This window comes from Tauraco erythrolophus, chromosome 19 (assembly GCF_009769465.1).
Source record: "Tauraco erythrolophus isolate bTauEry1 chromosome 19, bTauEry1.pri, whole genome shotgun sequence".
Classification (NCBI taxonomy): domain Eukaryota; kingdom Metazoa; phylum Chordata; class Aves; order Musophagiformes; family Musophagidae; genus Tauraco; species Tauraco erythrolophus.
The window spans coordinates 12,833,689-12,847,988 of record NC_141483.1 but is presented as its reverse complement, the minus strand read 5'-3'; the positions used below and the strand labels follow the sequence as shown (position 1 = coordinate 12,847,988).

At 40.9% G+C, this 14,300-nt stretch overlaps 1 protein-coding gene across 4 annotated transcripts in view; it reads right to left on the bottom strand.

Moving 5' to 3' along the window:
* Positions 1–13,936, bottom strand: part of MPHOSPH9 (M-phase phosphoprotein 9) — a 32,671-nt gene extending 18,735 nt beyond the window's left edge. Inside the window, exons 1-7 of one of the 4 annotated variants that reach the window (XM_086623802.1) lie at positions 13,839–13,936; positions 11,263–11,395; positions 9,637–9,790; positions 8,185–8,274; positions 4,567–5,087; positions 2,579–2,699; positions 161–251 (exon numbers count right to left, since the gene is read on the bottom strand). In XM_086623802.1, coding sequence (XP_086479928.1) covers positions 161–251; positions 2,579–2,699; positions 4,567–5,087; positions 8,185–8,274; positions 9,637–9,790; positions 11,263–11,369 — 1,084 coding nt within the window. In that variant the 5' untranslated portion in view covers positions 11,370–11,395; positions 13,839–13,936. Of the gene's footprint in view, positions 1–160; positions 252–2,578; positions 2,700–4,566; positions 5,088–8,184; positions 8,275–9,636; positions 9,791–11,262; positions 11,396–12,629; positions 12,941–13,838 lie in introns of those variants that run through there. The other 3 variants (XM_086623804.1, XM_086623803.1, XM_086623805.1) reach the window with 3 other exon arrangements.
* Positions 13,937–14,300: the final 364 nt, after the last annotated feature.

The following is a 14,300-nucleotide window of genomic DNA, read 5'->3' as shown; positions in this document are numbered from 1 at the left end:
CAAGAGCAAGAAAAGCAGAATTATGTTATACTGAAGTTCAATAGCTCGTCGGTGCTCAAACCCTCCTCTCCTCCCCAAAATTATCAGAGATGCATTCTACTAAGAGTTCTAAAAAATGAGTGAAAAAAAAGGAAATTTAAGTACAAGAAATTAACTATACCTGAAGCTTCAGACACTAAGGAATTGGGACTTTCGTTCGGTTGATTGAGGTAAAAAGTGTAAGGTGGCAAAGCAGCATCAGTAAGGTTTGTCTAAAAATGACAATGAAAAAAAAATTTATAAGGAAAAATTCACAAAAAAAAAAATCAAGGGTACAATTTTTTTAAAATTGCATGTAAATATTATTAGTCTTTTTAAGCAAAGACATTAAATTTAATTATACAGCACAATCCAATCCTATACAATTTATATTCAGGGCAATCACATCCAAAACAGGAACTACACTAAGCCACATCATTAAGAGATACTGGTATTTTCCAAGTCATGTGCCTGTCCACTTGAGGAGCATTTTTGAGATTAACTGTTACAAAAATACCCATTTTGGATAGTCATCTAAACTTTCTTGCTCCTTAAGAGGTGCAAGTATATAGAGGAATGACCTACCAAGAAAGCATTACTCTTTCCTCATCCTAGGATCAGAATTTCTTACATTCAGCTGCTATGACTCCACCTACCACAAATCTGGAGGCAAATACTATCATCTTAGAGAGACAAGATGCTACATATCCTTCTGCTCATCACTCCAAACTTCCTAAGCAACTTCCCCAACTGATTACAGTAATAACTTTGAAAAGGGTGGGACCAACACATGGGAAAAAAAAAAAAAATCACAGAATTTAAGCTTTGCCCCAACTCTCCTCTTCCTCAAACAAAGAAGTGTCATTGATATAACACAATGACACAAAAGCAACTGAGTAAGGGCAGCTAGCTTTAAAATGTTCATCTTATATTATCACAGAATGGTTTGGGTTGGAAGGGGCCTTATATTGCTCTTTTCTGCTGTACTTAAGCTGCTGTAATGAAACCAAAATCCCTAACAGTCATGCTACTTGGCAAATTTATACAGCTCATACAACTGAGGACTAGAACAGGATAGTAACCATTGAGTTAACAAAAGTAAGGAAGGGGGGAAAAAAGATTAGAACTAAAGTTTTTCAAGTTTTTGCATGAAGTACCATCTCACCTCAAGGCTATTTTGTCCCTCTTAATGTTTTTATTTAGGTATTCTCCTTTGCCTAAGGAGGAAGAAAGGAAAATGAAGGGGTATCAACTGAATTCTTGAAAAGGAATAGAAAGATAAAGGTATTTTCAAAAGCTGACAAAGAAAACTGACAATCCACAGCAGATAAATTTGACTCCTGGTTTGAAATACCCCCTTAAAGTAACATCTTGTTTCCACTGACAATAGAAGACTGGAGACAGTCCAAACAGCTACTCTGACCCTTTCTGGATCGCCCTCAAAGTGACCACAGGAAAGAAAAGAGACCCTGCCTTGAACCAAGTGATTCGTATTTGCTAGTTCTCCTGTTCTCTTGCAAGTGGAGTCATTCACAGAGTTTCAAGAATAATTTCCTTAAAAATAGCATAAGGAGAGGGGTTTGTGACAATTTAGATACTTAAAAGTAATTCTACAGCTTCCTAGTTACATGTATGACGATTATTCACACAACCATGTTGCATAATGTCCTTTTGGACCAGAAATACATCTGATTAAACTCCTCTCTCCAAAATAATCACATTTGCGGACACACAATTATTAATTGCAGAATATGGTGGATGAACCAAATTCTTCTTAAAAGAAGTATTTTGAGCCAATCCAGCAGTCACAGCAATAGGCATCACTACAAAGGGTCCTAAAAAGCCAATTAGGTTTCCTACATGTCTGTTGTAGGGGTTGGATATTTTTAGTAACCAGTGCTGTAACTGTGCTTGAAGTAGTTCAAGTTAGTCAGATCATACTTATACACAGGCATAAAAGAATGTATTATTCTCACATAAACAGTACCAAAAAAAAATAGAAAAAAAAAAGGTTGGATTTTAGCATAAGAGACTGCTAAGAACACTAAAAATGTCCAAACCAAACTAAATCAAAAAATCCCTGCGATTTGAAACCCTAATCTAGAAGAACACTGTCCTGAAGAAAGTAGTCAACGCCTCCAGACACCGAGAGCTCTGTGTATTCAGAGAGACACTACCAGCTGAAATCAAAGATCCTTCCAAAAATTATAGGGCACAATAAATTACCATGACCTGAAGCTTCCACTGAGAATGTGACTATTACCTCTGTAAGAAAAGAGTGCATGTCACTTGGATATTTGGCTTATTTATTCCTTGCCTAATTTTTGTGTTAATTTACCCATGTGAGCAAGTATGGAATGATCCAAGAAGTAAACCCTGCCCCCGTGAACTTTACAGATATGAATGGGAACACCACTACTCAAAGGCTTAAAGCTAAGTATGAAAACACGTGTGAACATGTGTTCACACATACAGAACATGTACTAGAACACTGAAAAAATACCAGTGACAAGAAAAAAATTAGAAAAACCATCATAAGGCAAATTAAAAAGAGACTTACATTTTCAAGGGGTAATTCCTTTACTTGCTCATTTTCTTGCATAGAGTTCACGTATTCTTCTGCATTTATTCTTTTTGGTTGGTTTTGTTTCAGCTTTTGTGCCCATGACGTTAAAGATTTACTAGATGGTAAGAAACACACACATACCTTAAGTACACATGCCTTTTTCAGTGGACACACGATCCCTGCAGAAACAATTTCTTCAGGGTGAAATAGAGGCATGTTTGTGCATTTTTGAGAAACGGTATGAAGTAAGGAGTGCTGAAATGTTTTAGGGTGCTTTTTTTTTTTTTTTAAGGAAAATAAAACAACAACAACCCACCACAAACAAATCACTGAAAGAAAAGGTGCTAATGAACTGCACCCATAATCAAAATGGCTTTCATACTTCAAAACAAAAAATCATAACAAAGAGCTCCACATTTTTGGCCAGACAACTATTTTTTGGTCTGTTCAAGCAGATCCTAATCAAAAGTACAAAATTAAGCTGGAATGTAACTGCGGTGTTTTTCCTTATTGTGTTTCCAATCTGGTCATAAAGATGTCAGCTAAGACACGCTAGAGATGACTTCCAACTCAAGAGAATCTTCAAGGATAAGAAAGATGGGAACAAGGTATAGAACGAAACACAGGAAAAAAAAAAAGGAAAAGAGAATTAAAAAAGCAGAAGACCAGAAACAAATAGAGACACCCTGAAATTCTTCTGAGAGGTACATGTGGAACAATTCTACCATTCTGTTAAAAAGTGACACTTTGAAAAACTACACATTGTCCCAGTTTAGGACACAGAATGAAAAAAGGTTACAACTAAAAACCAAAAAACAACAACAGTTTGGGTTAATGGAACTATTCCACTTTGGTCTGAACCTTTTTCTTCCTTCAAATCGAGTTCATAAGGCAAACCGAAGAAATTTCAAAGAAAAAAACCTTGTAATTTTTTTTTATAAAAAGGACCAAAAAAAAATCATACATTAATTATTTCAGAAGTTGTCTTAGAAAGGTTTCTTAAACTGAAAAATAGTCTTGAATGCAGCATCTCCAGCTGTAAGGTTCCCTGGCAGTCCATGAACTGCAGCTACCCCCCTCATGGAACAGTGCAACATGAATCAAATACTGGAATCAATCCCAACAGAAGGGAGGAAGAGAACAGACATCAATGAGGTTATGATCTACCTCATATGCCAAAATAACACATTTCCAAACCAAACTCTCTAAAGCAAGCTGGTTCTTTGTTTTATTACCTACTAGCAAAATGCAAGTTCAGTGTCAGAACTCTGTTTTCCCAGTAGAGAGAAAGTTTTTATCTCTGCAAACTACTATCAGGGACTCACAGGCAACACGAGATCTCTGGCACTGCTCTGACAACACGAAGCCGCTGCCGTTACCGTCCAGTAACGGGGACAGTCAAGTACATGGTTGAATTCTGTGCACCCAGAGCAGTGCTTGGTCAGTATTCCTGCCAAATCAGCAGGCCAGTCCTTCAAAAAAACCCTTGCCAGATCCACCCACATATTGAATAGAGCAAAACAAAGAAAGATCGACAAAAAAAAAAACAACAACAAAACCCCCCAAAGGTGTTTGGCTGTTGTCTGATACGATTTATTACTGTAACACATGTGTACAAGCTAGCAAAAAAAGACTGGCTGAGCATAATAGTCACATAAAATTGGAATCAGCACCAAAAATTCTGGTGCGCAGATGAACACTATATACAAACTGTATCTTAGCTCACATTTGCAGTAGAAAGTAGATTTTCATATTTTTCCCCCCATTGTACCTACAACAGATAAATACTGCAGATGCAGATATGCATTACACAGAAACATTTTTAAATTTATTTAAAAAATAAATTTATCTATCAGTCGTCATAGTATTTTTTACAATCCAGAGGTTCCATTCAATTCTTACATGTTTCCAGCTACCAACAGCTGTCCACTGAAGGGGGCTGTCTTCAATAAATGAACATATTTGGAAAGTCTATCACTTACCTGGGTTTTTTCCCACATTGAGCTTCATCAACTTTATGTTCAAATTCAGAAGGAAAAACTAAAATATCATTCCTTCCTGATGAAAAGTTTTCCTCTACTTTTTGGGAGGAAAGTTCTCTTTTCTTTTGAACACTGGCTACAGCTGCGTCACTCCTCAATACTGCTGCATCACCCTGTTCCTGAGAAGTTTTGTCCACGTAGGCTGCGCGCTTATTAAGGTCATTAGAGTTGCCAGGGCTCAGCTCAGAAGCAGCAAGTATTCCATACCCACTACTCACTGAAGCATCCTTTGCAAAACATTCCTGATGCAGATCAGATGCATTTGGCCGACTTTCTGCTTTGTTAGATCGAAGTTGATTGACTGCACACTCATTTTCTTCAAAGCCTTCGGAACGCATCCCCATTTGAGTTTCTAGCCATGAAAAAGTGTCTGTAAGCTCAGCAGGCAAACTTCTGCTCTTGCTGGCGCCCCAGTTGCTGGTCTGCAATTTCACTAACTGCCTTACCTCATCCTGAATCAGCTACAGAAAAAGAAAAGGCAAAACTCCTGTGAGATCGTGCTACAAATCACATCTATATTTTGATGCATCTTCAATTCACATTATTAGTGAGAGAATTAGAGTATTTTTTTGAAATAACGCAAAATTTTCGATGTGTGGACATTTCATGCATAAAGATGTATGCGTAACAGTAAAATGTGCATGGTAACAATCCTTCATTCCATGCAGTGAATTACAGGTCTCAGTAGTCATTTATTAATGTAAAAACCTATGCATGCAAGTCTTCACTACCTGCCTTCAGAACTATAGTTACCCACCAGCCAGCTGACGAAATATAAACTACCTAGGGATGTCATCAGAAGTGGACAAAAGTCTTTTGCTAAATTCAGGTCTAAAAGAATTTATACTCATTTTTAAAGATTGCAAGGATGCTTGAATGGAAGTATAACCCATTACTCTGTTATGCTAATAGGAATAATGTATCTCTGTCAGATCAGCTGCATAAAACTTGACTTTAAAACATCTGATTTAGATAATATGCTATTAGGCAGTTCACAGAATACAAAGATTTACATTTGGATTGGTTTGGAATCTGATGGAGTGGAGCAAACGTATAGCCCAATCACTAGATTTAACAGATTACTTACTCTTTAGTCTACAATGGCTGCCAAGTGTTATCTCAGTGTATTAGAGAAGCAATTTTTTTTTAAAGTTTTACAGTTGTGCACTGGTATACTGAAACAGCTCTGAGAAACAACTAATGCTTTTGACAAGGGCTACAAAAAGGTTTCATGCTGGTGGCCATGGCTGTGTCCTTTGGCCAGCAGTCAGCACTTCTGCAGAGTTTTACCGACATTACTGAACTCTGCGTGAGCACGCAACTCTTATTACACATTACAAGACCAGAGTAGGTAATTGTTTTCAAGAACACATTTCAAACTAGCTCCCTCAGGGGAAAAAAAAAAAAAAAAAACAAATGCAACTTGCAATAATTAAGAACATGGAACTCTACTAATACTTTTTCACCGAAATACAGTACATTATTCACATACGAATAGCAAGCTGAAAGCATGGACTGAACAAAAATCATTTGTTCTCTTAAAGTAAGAAATAAAAAACCAATAATTTCAGAGGAACCTACATGTAATTAGTCAGAACCAAGCCTCGTGTTTTACTAACTAGCAATAGAATTAGCAACTGAATTTCAGCTCAGCCTTGCTATGCAAAAAAAAAAAAAAACACACAACAAAAAAACCAACACACCACCAAACCCAAACAAAAAAAAAAACAGGGACGAAGTTTTCTGCCATAACAAAGTTTTTTGTTGTGCTCATGATTTCAGTCCTGACTGCAGCAATCATTTGCATTTTAATTCCGTGATTCAGCTCTGTGAGGAAGGTAGGGAAAGGAGAACAAAGGGAAGAAACAGAGCTGGGGGGGAGGGGAGGGAGGAACACCAAACTGATTAGATTCTCTGCTGACATTTAATCTTTGTCATTAATACCTTGTTAGGGAAAGTGAAAGGCTACTATTCCAATTAAAGAGCACTTTTACTTGTCTTTGCAGAGTCACAAATAATTCCAAAAGAAGAATAGACCTGGGAAAAATAAGATGACATTTCTACAGAGTTTGGAGACTGTAGGTAACTTTTTATTTTTTAAATCCTCATCAATTAATTCTGATTTTAGGATGATCTATAGGTGGTGACAGTTTGTCATTAGCACATGTGTCTTCTAATATATAAATCACATAAGCCAAAAACTGATCCCATTGATTCCAAAATGAACTCAAGGTCTTTTGATCCATGTTTTCACATGGATGAAGATGTGTTTTTACAAGCACAGTTGGTCTTGAAACACAGCACACAGCAAACCTTATCTCAGAGTCATGTCAATATGCAGCACCTTGCTTTTCTATCCCAAATAGTAGATTACTATTTTTGTCTTTTTATTATGATTAAAACGCATCGAGTTGCCAGTATTTCAGTATTTTCACTAGGTCACTGGCATACCAGTTGAAGTTTGGAATAGCTCCATTTATTTTATCTACCATGCTCATACAACTGAAAGGAAGTTATAGCTGTTGGTTTTCTATTCAGTGGGGCAATTCATGCAGTTAGTAAGTCCCTGCTGATAACACCAACTCAGCTCTTCCAGAGGCAGCCCTTCCTATCAAAACAGACAAAAAACTGGCAAAGCCAACACAGTGGATTAGTCAAGACCACGATCAGCAACAAGTGAATTAAACCACTACAGTCAGAGGAAGGAAATACAAGGGGAAGGAAACACTGGTGGGACAAAGATAACAAGATGGGAATGGGGAGGGAAGGTGGAGAGGTGAGAGGGGAGAAGAGGAGATAGGATAAAAGGACAGTACCTCTTGTTAATCAGTTCAGGAACTGTTGATTACTACTAGTGTAGAGGGCATCAGGAAAGGGAAGGGAAAAACAGCAACCAAAATGATGAAGATATTAAGCATTATATATTTATAGAATTACTGTCTCATACATATATACACACATTTCTTCTGGTTTAATGGATAAATATGGTTCAGCAAAAAAAAAACGTGAATCTTCACACGGGTCACTTTTCATTCTTAGAAAGAAGACTAAGTTAAACTGAAGGATTAAGTAAGTGTTCAGCTATTACAGTGAATGTTCTCCTATGCTATATACTGTCTAGATGAGGGAAATTCAAGTTGCAGAATATTTTCTAATGAAGAGAAAACCACAATGTTCTCAAAACTAGGAATGATAGTCTAACAGTTAATAAAGAACAGCTTGTACCTACAAAATTCAATTATCTTGTGGGCATTCTGAAACAAATGTTTGTGGAAAAAAAAGCAGTTGAAAACAAATAATCCAAGAATCTTCACTTATGAAATGGTTCCTACCAGTCACTTTGTTAAATAGCCAAGGCTGCCTCAAATATGCATCCTGTAAATCAGCATTCCAGTCATCCACTTCCATTAACTGCCTGCCTGAATTATCAGGCCCAATATAGTTACTGAAAAACACAGGACTGCCACAGATCATATTGTATAGTTTTGGAGGGGAGGGGCAGGGGAGAGAAAAGAAACATTCAACTTAACCTACCTACATGAACAAATCATTACTTACTTGGATTTGATGGTGGAACTGCTCTTGCTGTGCAACTATTTGTTCTTGACATTGCTTTTCCACCAGTCTCAGTAACTGTAGCCACCTTGTCTATTAAATCACAAAGTAAAACAATTAAAGGACAGTCAGGTTGCACCTCTTAGCTTTTACTCTAGCCACACAACGGATTTGTAGTCTTACACTGAGGTCTTGTCATAATACAAAGTTTAATAACAGCACTGTGGTTGTCCACCCCACAATACATGCAGAACCCTGTCATGTCCATCAATGGAAACAATTCACTATGGAGACATCCACTTAAAAAAAAGAGACAGCAAGATAATACATCTCTACAATTTAAGTTTGGTTTAAAACAAACAAACAGAACAAGGGAAGAGAGTTAGATTTTAAAAAATCAAGTTACTTAAAGTAGAAACAACTGGCAGGAAAGTACAGGCAAGTTTTGGAAAGGTTAATTCCAGTTCCATAAATAAAGGGAATTTTCAAACTGATAATTAAACATCCCTATGTCCAGTGAACCATTCGCTTCCATAAGAAACTCTTCCCTTCAACAACCCAGCTGAAGGCCACGATGCATAACTATTTAGTGAAAACAAAAAGATAATAAAAAAACCCCACACAAATATGTGAAGTTTCTAAAATGTGGTAAAATCTGAGTTTTAAAAACTATTTTACGCTAACGTTTATGGAGCCTGACACTTGAAGCATAGGACGTGGGACACGGAATGCACACGCTTAGACACAGACATCTATATTCTTTTCTTGGAGCTGTTAAAGAGCACCAAATTAAGCATCTGTCAAGAGACAGTTTGATGGACCACAGCCAGAAAGCTCAAAAATTCTGCAGGAACAAGCCCATGGTGTGGAAACCTGATGTTCCTTATGGAGACTAAAAATAATGACAAAATTTAAAATAAAAAAGGACAAAAACAACATTAAAAAAAAAAAGGATTTGAGAGAACTAGCTCATTGAGCCTACGTTATGATTTTTGTGTTGTTTTAGATCTGAAAACAAACTTATCTATGCACCTTTACAAATGGAATAAATAAATAATTCAACTAAAACAGAGCCACTTTTAGAAAGAAAATTTCTGATTTCTAGGATCACTTCAGACCAGTTTGAAGTGCTATGATTTTAAAGGTTTAAATTTTTCAGTTCAAAAACTTGCCATCTTTAAGTACCGTAACTTTGAAAAAAAAAATTCACATCTGTATTGTAAAATACTAAGAGCTAAGATTTGTAAAAAGTTAAGATAAAATGCAATAAAATCCATCCATGTGATTAGCTCATACATTGTAAAAGGCTTTGTCCCACCATGAGAATAAACACGGACATACACAGACCTTACTGCTGAGCTATAGCATCACCAGATCCATCTTTCAAAATGCAAAGCCAATACATGAATATAATTTAAATATATATATATAAAAATAAACCTTAACATCAAATACCTCACAGCTCTTCACAATGTCTGAGTCAGCATTTCCAATGTTCTGGATATCTTGCATAAATGAGGCAAGCAGCTCGACAGAACCAGGCGTTAATGAGGACCTGGTATTCCCTGAGTAACCAGAAACTCCATTGGGATTGGATAGGGAACTTCTAGTGAAACATGAGGAAAAAAACATCTCAATTATTTATTGTGCCAGTTGTCCAATACGGTAGCCAAAATAATACACTACATATGCTATGCAGCCATAACAGAATTACACACTTAGTTTGTGTTGTGAACCTCATCATGCTGAAAAAAGCCCTAGTACGTTCATAAGAATGAGGATGTTTTTCAAAAAATGTCAAAGAATCCACAGCATGACTCTTATCCTACATATAATATGCAGTTGCTTCCCAAAAGGAGACAGCATAATCAGCACAGACGTTACTGCTCACTAGCACAAACATCAATAAATACTGCTTTTGGTCAAACCTATCTGCTTCTTCGTAGGTTCTGAGGTCCGAAGCTCACAGATACAAACTCCTGTGTAACAATGATTTATGATGTCCAAGACTACTGCCTCCTTTTGAGGACTTACACGTGCAGTAAGCAACCTGGAACTCTCATCTTCACAGGTCAGTCAAGAAGAACCTCTCCTAATCTCCTAAGCAGGCTGAGAGAGGTGATTCTGCCCCTCTGCTCTCGTGAGACATCACCTGGAATACTGCTCAGCTCTGGAGTCCCCAGCACAAGAAGGACATGGAGCTGCTGGAGCGAGTCCAGAGGAGGCCACGAAGATGATCCGAGGGCTGGAGCACCTCTGCTATGGAGACAGGCTGAGAGAGTTGGGGCTGTTCAGCCTGGAGAACAGAAGGCTCCGGGGAGACCTTCTAGCAGCCTTCCAGTACTTAAAGGGGCTACAAGGAAGCTGGAGAGGGACTTTTTTCCAAGGGTGTGTAGTGATAAGACAAGGGGCAATGGATTTAAACGGAAAGAGGGGAGATTTAGATTAGATAGAAGGAAGAAATTTTTCACTCAGAGGGTGGTAAGGCACTGGAACAGGTTGCCCAGAGAAGTTGTGGCTGCCCCATCCCTGGAAGTGTTCAAGGCCAGGTTGGAAGGGGCTTTGGGCAACTTGGTGTAGTGGAGGGTGTCCCTGCCCATGGCAGGGGGGTTGGAACAAGATGATCTTTGAGGTTCCTTCCAACCCAAACCAGTCTATGATTCTGTGATAATCTGTCACTTAGGCCATTAGTCTGTATTTGCCTTTCTTATTCACTGGGAATACCTTGAGCATTGCACAGAAAAACTATTCACTTTTTCTAGGCTGCTGTTCTCTACAAATGACTTAGCATAATGCATGGTCTTTCCAAAAAACAGCCTCTCACACTTTGCCCAAGACAGGCTTCCCCCCTCCATTCTAAGAGACACAAGGCAACGGAAGTTACTAAGTTTTTAAGGAAGACTTAACAGTTCTTTCAGTAAGGTTTTTTTTATCAAGGATTATACTTGCAAATTTAAAAAAAAACTTCAAATATATCAGAGTATTACATATTATTTCACCTTAGTAACAATATTACTGTAAAAGCATACTAACTAAGCAAAACAAAAATAGCATTTGTTAGGAATTCCTTCCACACGTTACCTGTTACAATTCAAGTTACAGACAGAGCTGTGGGTATTTCTGACATCCAAGTCTGCAGAAGATGACGGAATTTCTTGCGCAGTATTCACCACGTCACAGTTTTCCATATCTTAGGCTCAAGTATGACATTACCCTGAAAATATAAAGAAGTAATAAGCATCGCTCTCCTATTTTAAAAAGCCATTTGACTTTGTTGATTGAAGAAACAGAATTTGCTGGTTGTTTCAGCCAAACCACCCCAGAAAGTGCTGGGATTCAAAAAACAACCTCTCTTCCTTGTCCTGTGCTACTGTTTGCAAGCCGGTGCTATTTAGTCAGCCTTCTACTTGCTGGGACTCCTACAAACCAAAGAGATTCCTAGCTGTGCATCACACATCTATTCTGGGCTGTAAAGGGTGCCTGAATCCAAAACATTCCAGGTAGAACAGTGTTGTTGGGGCTTTGTTGGTTGTTTTTTTAAGTCTGAGGCTCCACAGACAGTTTTTGAGACTTCTGTGAAAGGGCCTATTTAAATCTGCTGAACGGGGATCTGCACCTTCACTGGAAGGCACACACCCACCAAAAAATAAAATCGAGACCCGCTGAGTTAGACTGCAGTTGACCAATTCTGCTACTCGTGTGCGTAATATTTGGCTTAAGTTTGTTTTGTTGTTTTCACAGAATGCTTCTTATTATTATTACTGTACAGCATTAATTCAAAAAGCTTTGAAACTGTTTTGCACTACAGTTCGTACCAATTAACAAAAAAACGTCCCATAGTCAAACAGGAATCCCAGAGCAGTTAAAAACAGCAGCTGTTAACTGGAAGTTAAATATATAAATACAAAATACTTGTGCAGCGGTCTTACAGCACTCAAAGCAGCAGTTCACAAGAATGGCTGTAGAGAAACTAAAATATTCTTCCACTTTCCATACTTTCACTAAGAAAACGCTTAAAATACATTGATTAATCAGTTCTTCTCTAGTGCTTGTTTCAGCATCTTCTACACCCTGGTGAATTCATCCTGCGTTCTAACACTGAAGAAAAACCTTACAATCATTTCACGGGTGGAGAACATAAAGGGACATTAAGAAATATCATCCTAGTAGTCTGTGATAATACTAAGAATAAATCCCTGCTGCCTTAAAGGACACCACCTTCAAAGCATGACCATTCTTCTTTACAGGGCTTACAAGGACACGCTACTAGCTTTTACAGATTTAAGTTTTAATCATGTCTAAGTTTATAGAGATATATCTCTAACAGATAGTTTCAGAAGAATATAAAATTATTTCCACCAGAAGGAAACTGATGGACGACTGTCCAGTTTTTCCCTGTTTTACTGGAGCTTGTTTGGCTTCAGCAGAAATGTTTTCCAGGTACTCACTCAAGCTGTCTCCTTTCAGTAGGGCTGAATATGCAAGAATTAGAAGGAAGTTATCACAGACAAATATATCCCTTTGGCAGAGCTTCTTGGGATAAATCAAAGGAGAAAAAAAAAAAAAAAGCCTTTTTTCTTTTTCTAGTGGTCAGAAGTCTGGAAGACTTGAAGGTTGTCAGGCACTTAGCCTGACAGACAAAGCAGAAGATGCCAGTGTCTCTGGAGCAGCTGGATGGCAATGGGGGGGCTACATCTGTCACCCCCAGCTCCCCAGGATGAAATCATGGGTGGCCTATCTCAGCAGCACAGCAGATGGGTGGGACTTAGCTGTGACACAGGCTGGTTTCATAACCTCATTAGGAGCCTGTTCGCAACGAAATAAAACACTACGTGAGCTCTGACTGGGCTGAGGAACAGCTAAGCTGTCCGCTATTGCTTCCACAGCACACCACCGTCCTTCCGCAGCCACGTCCCTGTGCAAAGGAGCAGGATTACACAAAACAAGCCGCAAGTGATTTTGACTTGTATCAGCGCGGATTTGGCTGCGAGCACCCGGGCCCGCACACACCCGCAGACCGCGGTTCTGCGCCTCCTCCCGAGCGAGATCCGACCGCGGCTGCTCCTCGCAGGGCTTTCCGGGATGACGGGGCGCCTCGGCCCCGGTTCCTCCCCCGCTGCCAGGCCCCCGTCTCCCCACAGACCTCGCGAGGGACTCGGAGAAGGGACCACGAGGCTCTAAAGCCCCGGTGCTCTGGGGAACGCCCTGGCCCTAACGGCTGAGCCCCTCTAAGGACCCGCCGCCCCGCACAAGCGGCACCCCCTCGCCACGCCTGACCCCGGGGGCCGGCTCCCCTCGCGGAGCGACCCCCTCCCCAACTCCGCGCGCCCCGCCGGGCCCCTCCTCACGACCGACCCCTCGGACCCCGCTCTCCTCACGGGCCGCCCCTCCCCTCGGGGCCCCTTCACGCGCGACCCCCGCCGCCAGCCCCGCCCCGCCCCCGGGACTCCGCCCCCACACTCCCATTGGCCAGCAGCCCCCTCGCGCTCCGGGATGTTGACAGAGCCGCCGCCTCGGATTGGCTGGCGGGCCCGCCACTCGTCGGGGAAAGGGGCGTTGCGGTGGAGGCGGCCTCGCAGCGCTGGGACACGGCCGAGCGCAGCGACGCTGCCGGCTCCGGCCCCGCCACCTGCCCCCGAGGCTCGCCCGGTTCCTACCTGCATTTCTGGGAGCTAAGGAGGAGGCGTCCGCCGCGCGCCGAGAGCTGCCGCCTCCGGCGACCGTCAGGCGATACCCAGGCGCGGCCCACCGCCTCCTTCCCGGCGATTGGCCAGCGAGTTTTGAACGCGGTGGGGCAGAGGGCGCTCGAGACAGAGCCCGCCTCGATGATAGGCCGTCTTGACCGCGCGCCAGGCGGCGCCTTCCGCTCTGATTCGCTATGGAGAAAAGTACGCGCTCTACCGCGAGGGGATTGGCTAGTGCGGCTACGCGCCTCACGGTTTCCCAGAACCCGATTGGTAGTGGGTGGAAGGCGTGCGTAAGCCCGCCCCTTGCGCAGCGATTGGCTTCCCCGGTGCCACTTAGCCTGGCGGTAACGCCCTCCTCCACGGGGCGCGCATGCGCAGAGGTGGGCTCCGAGGAGCGGTGGTGTGCGGGACTGCGCACGCAGCCGAGCGCGC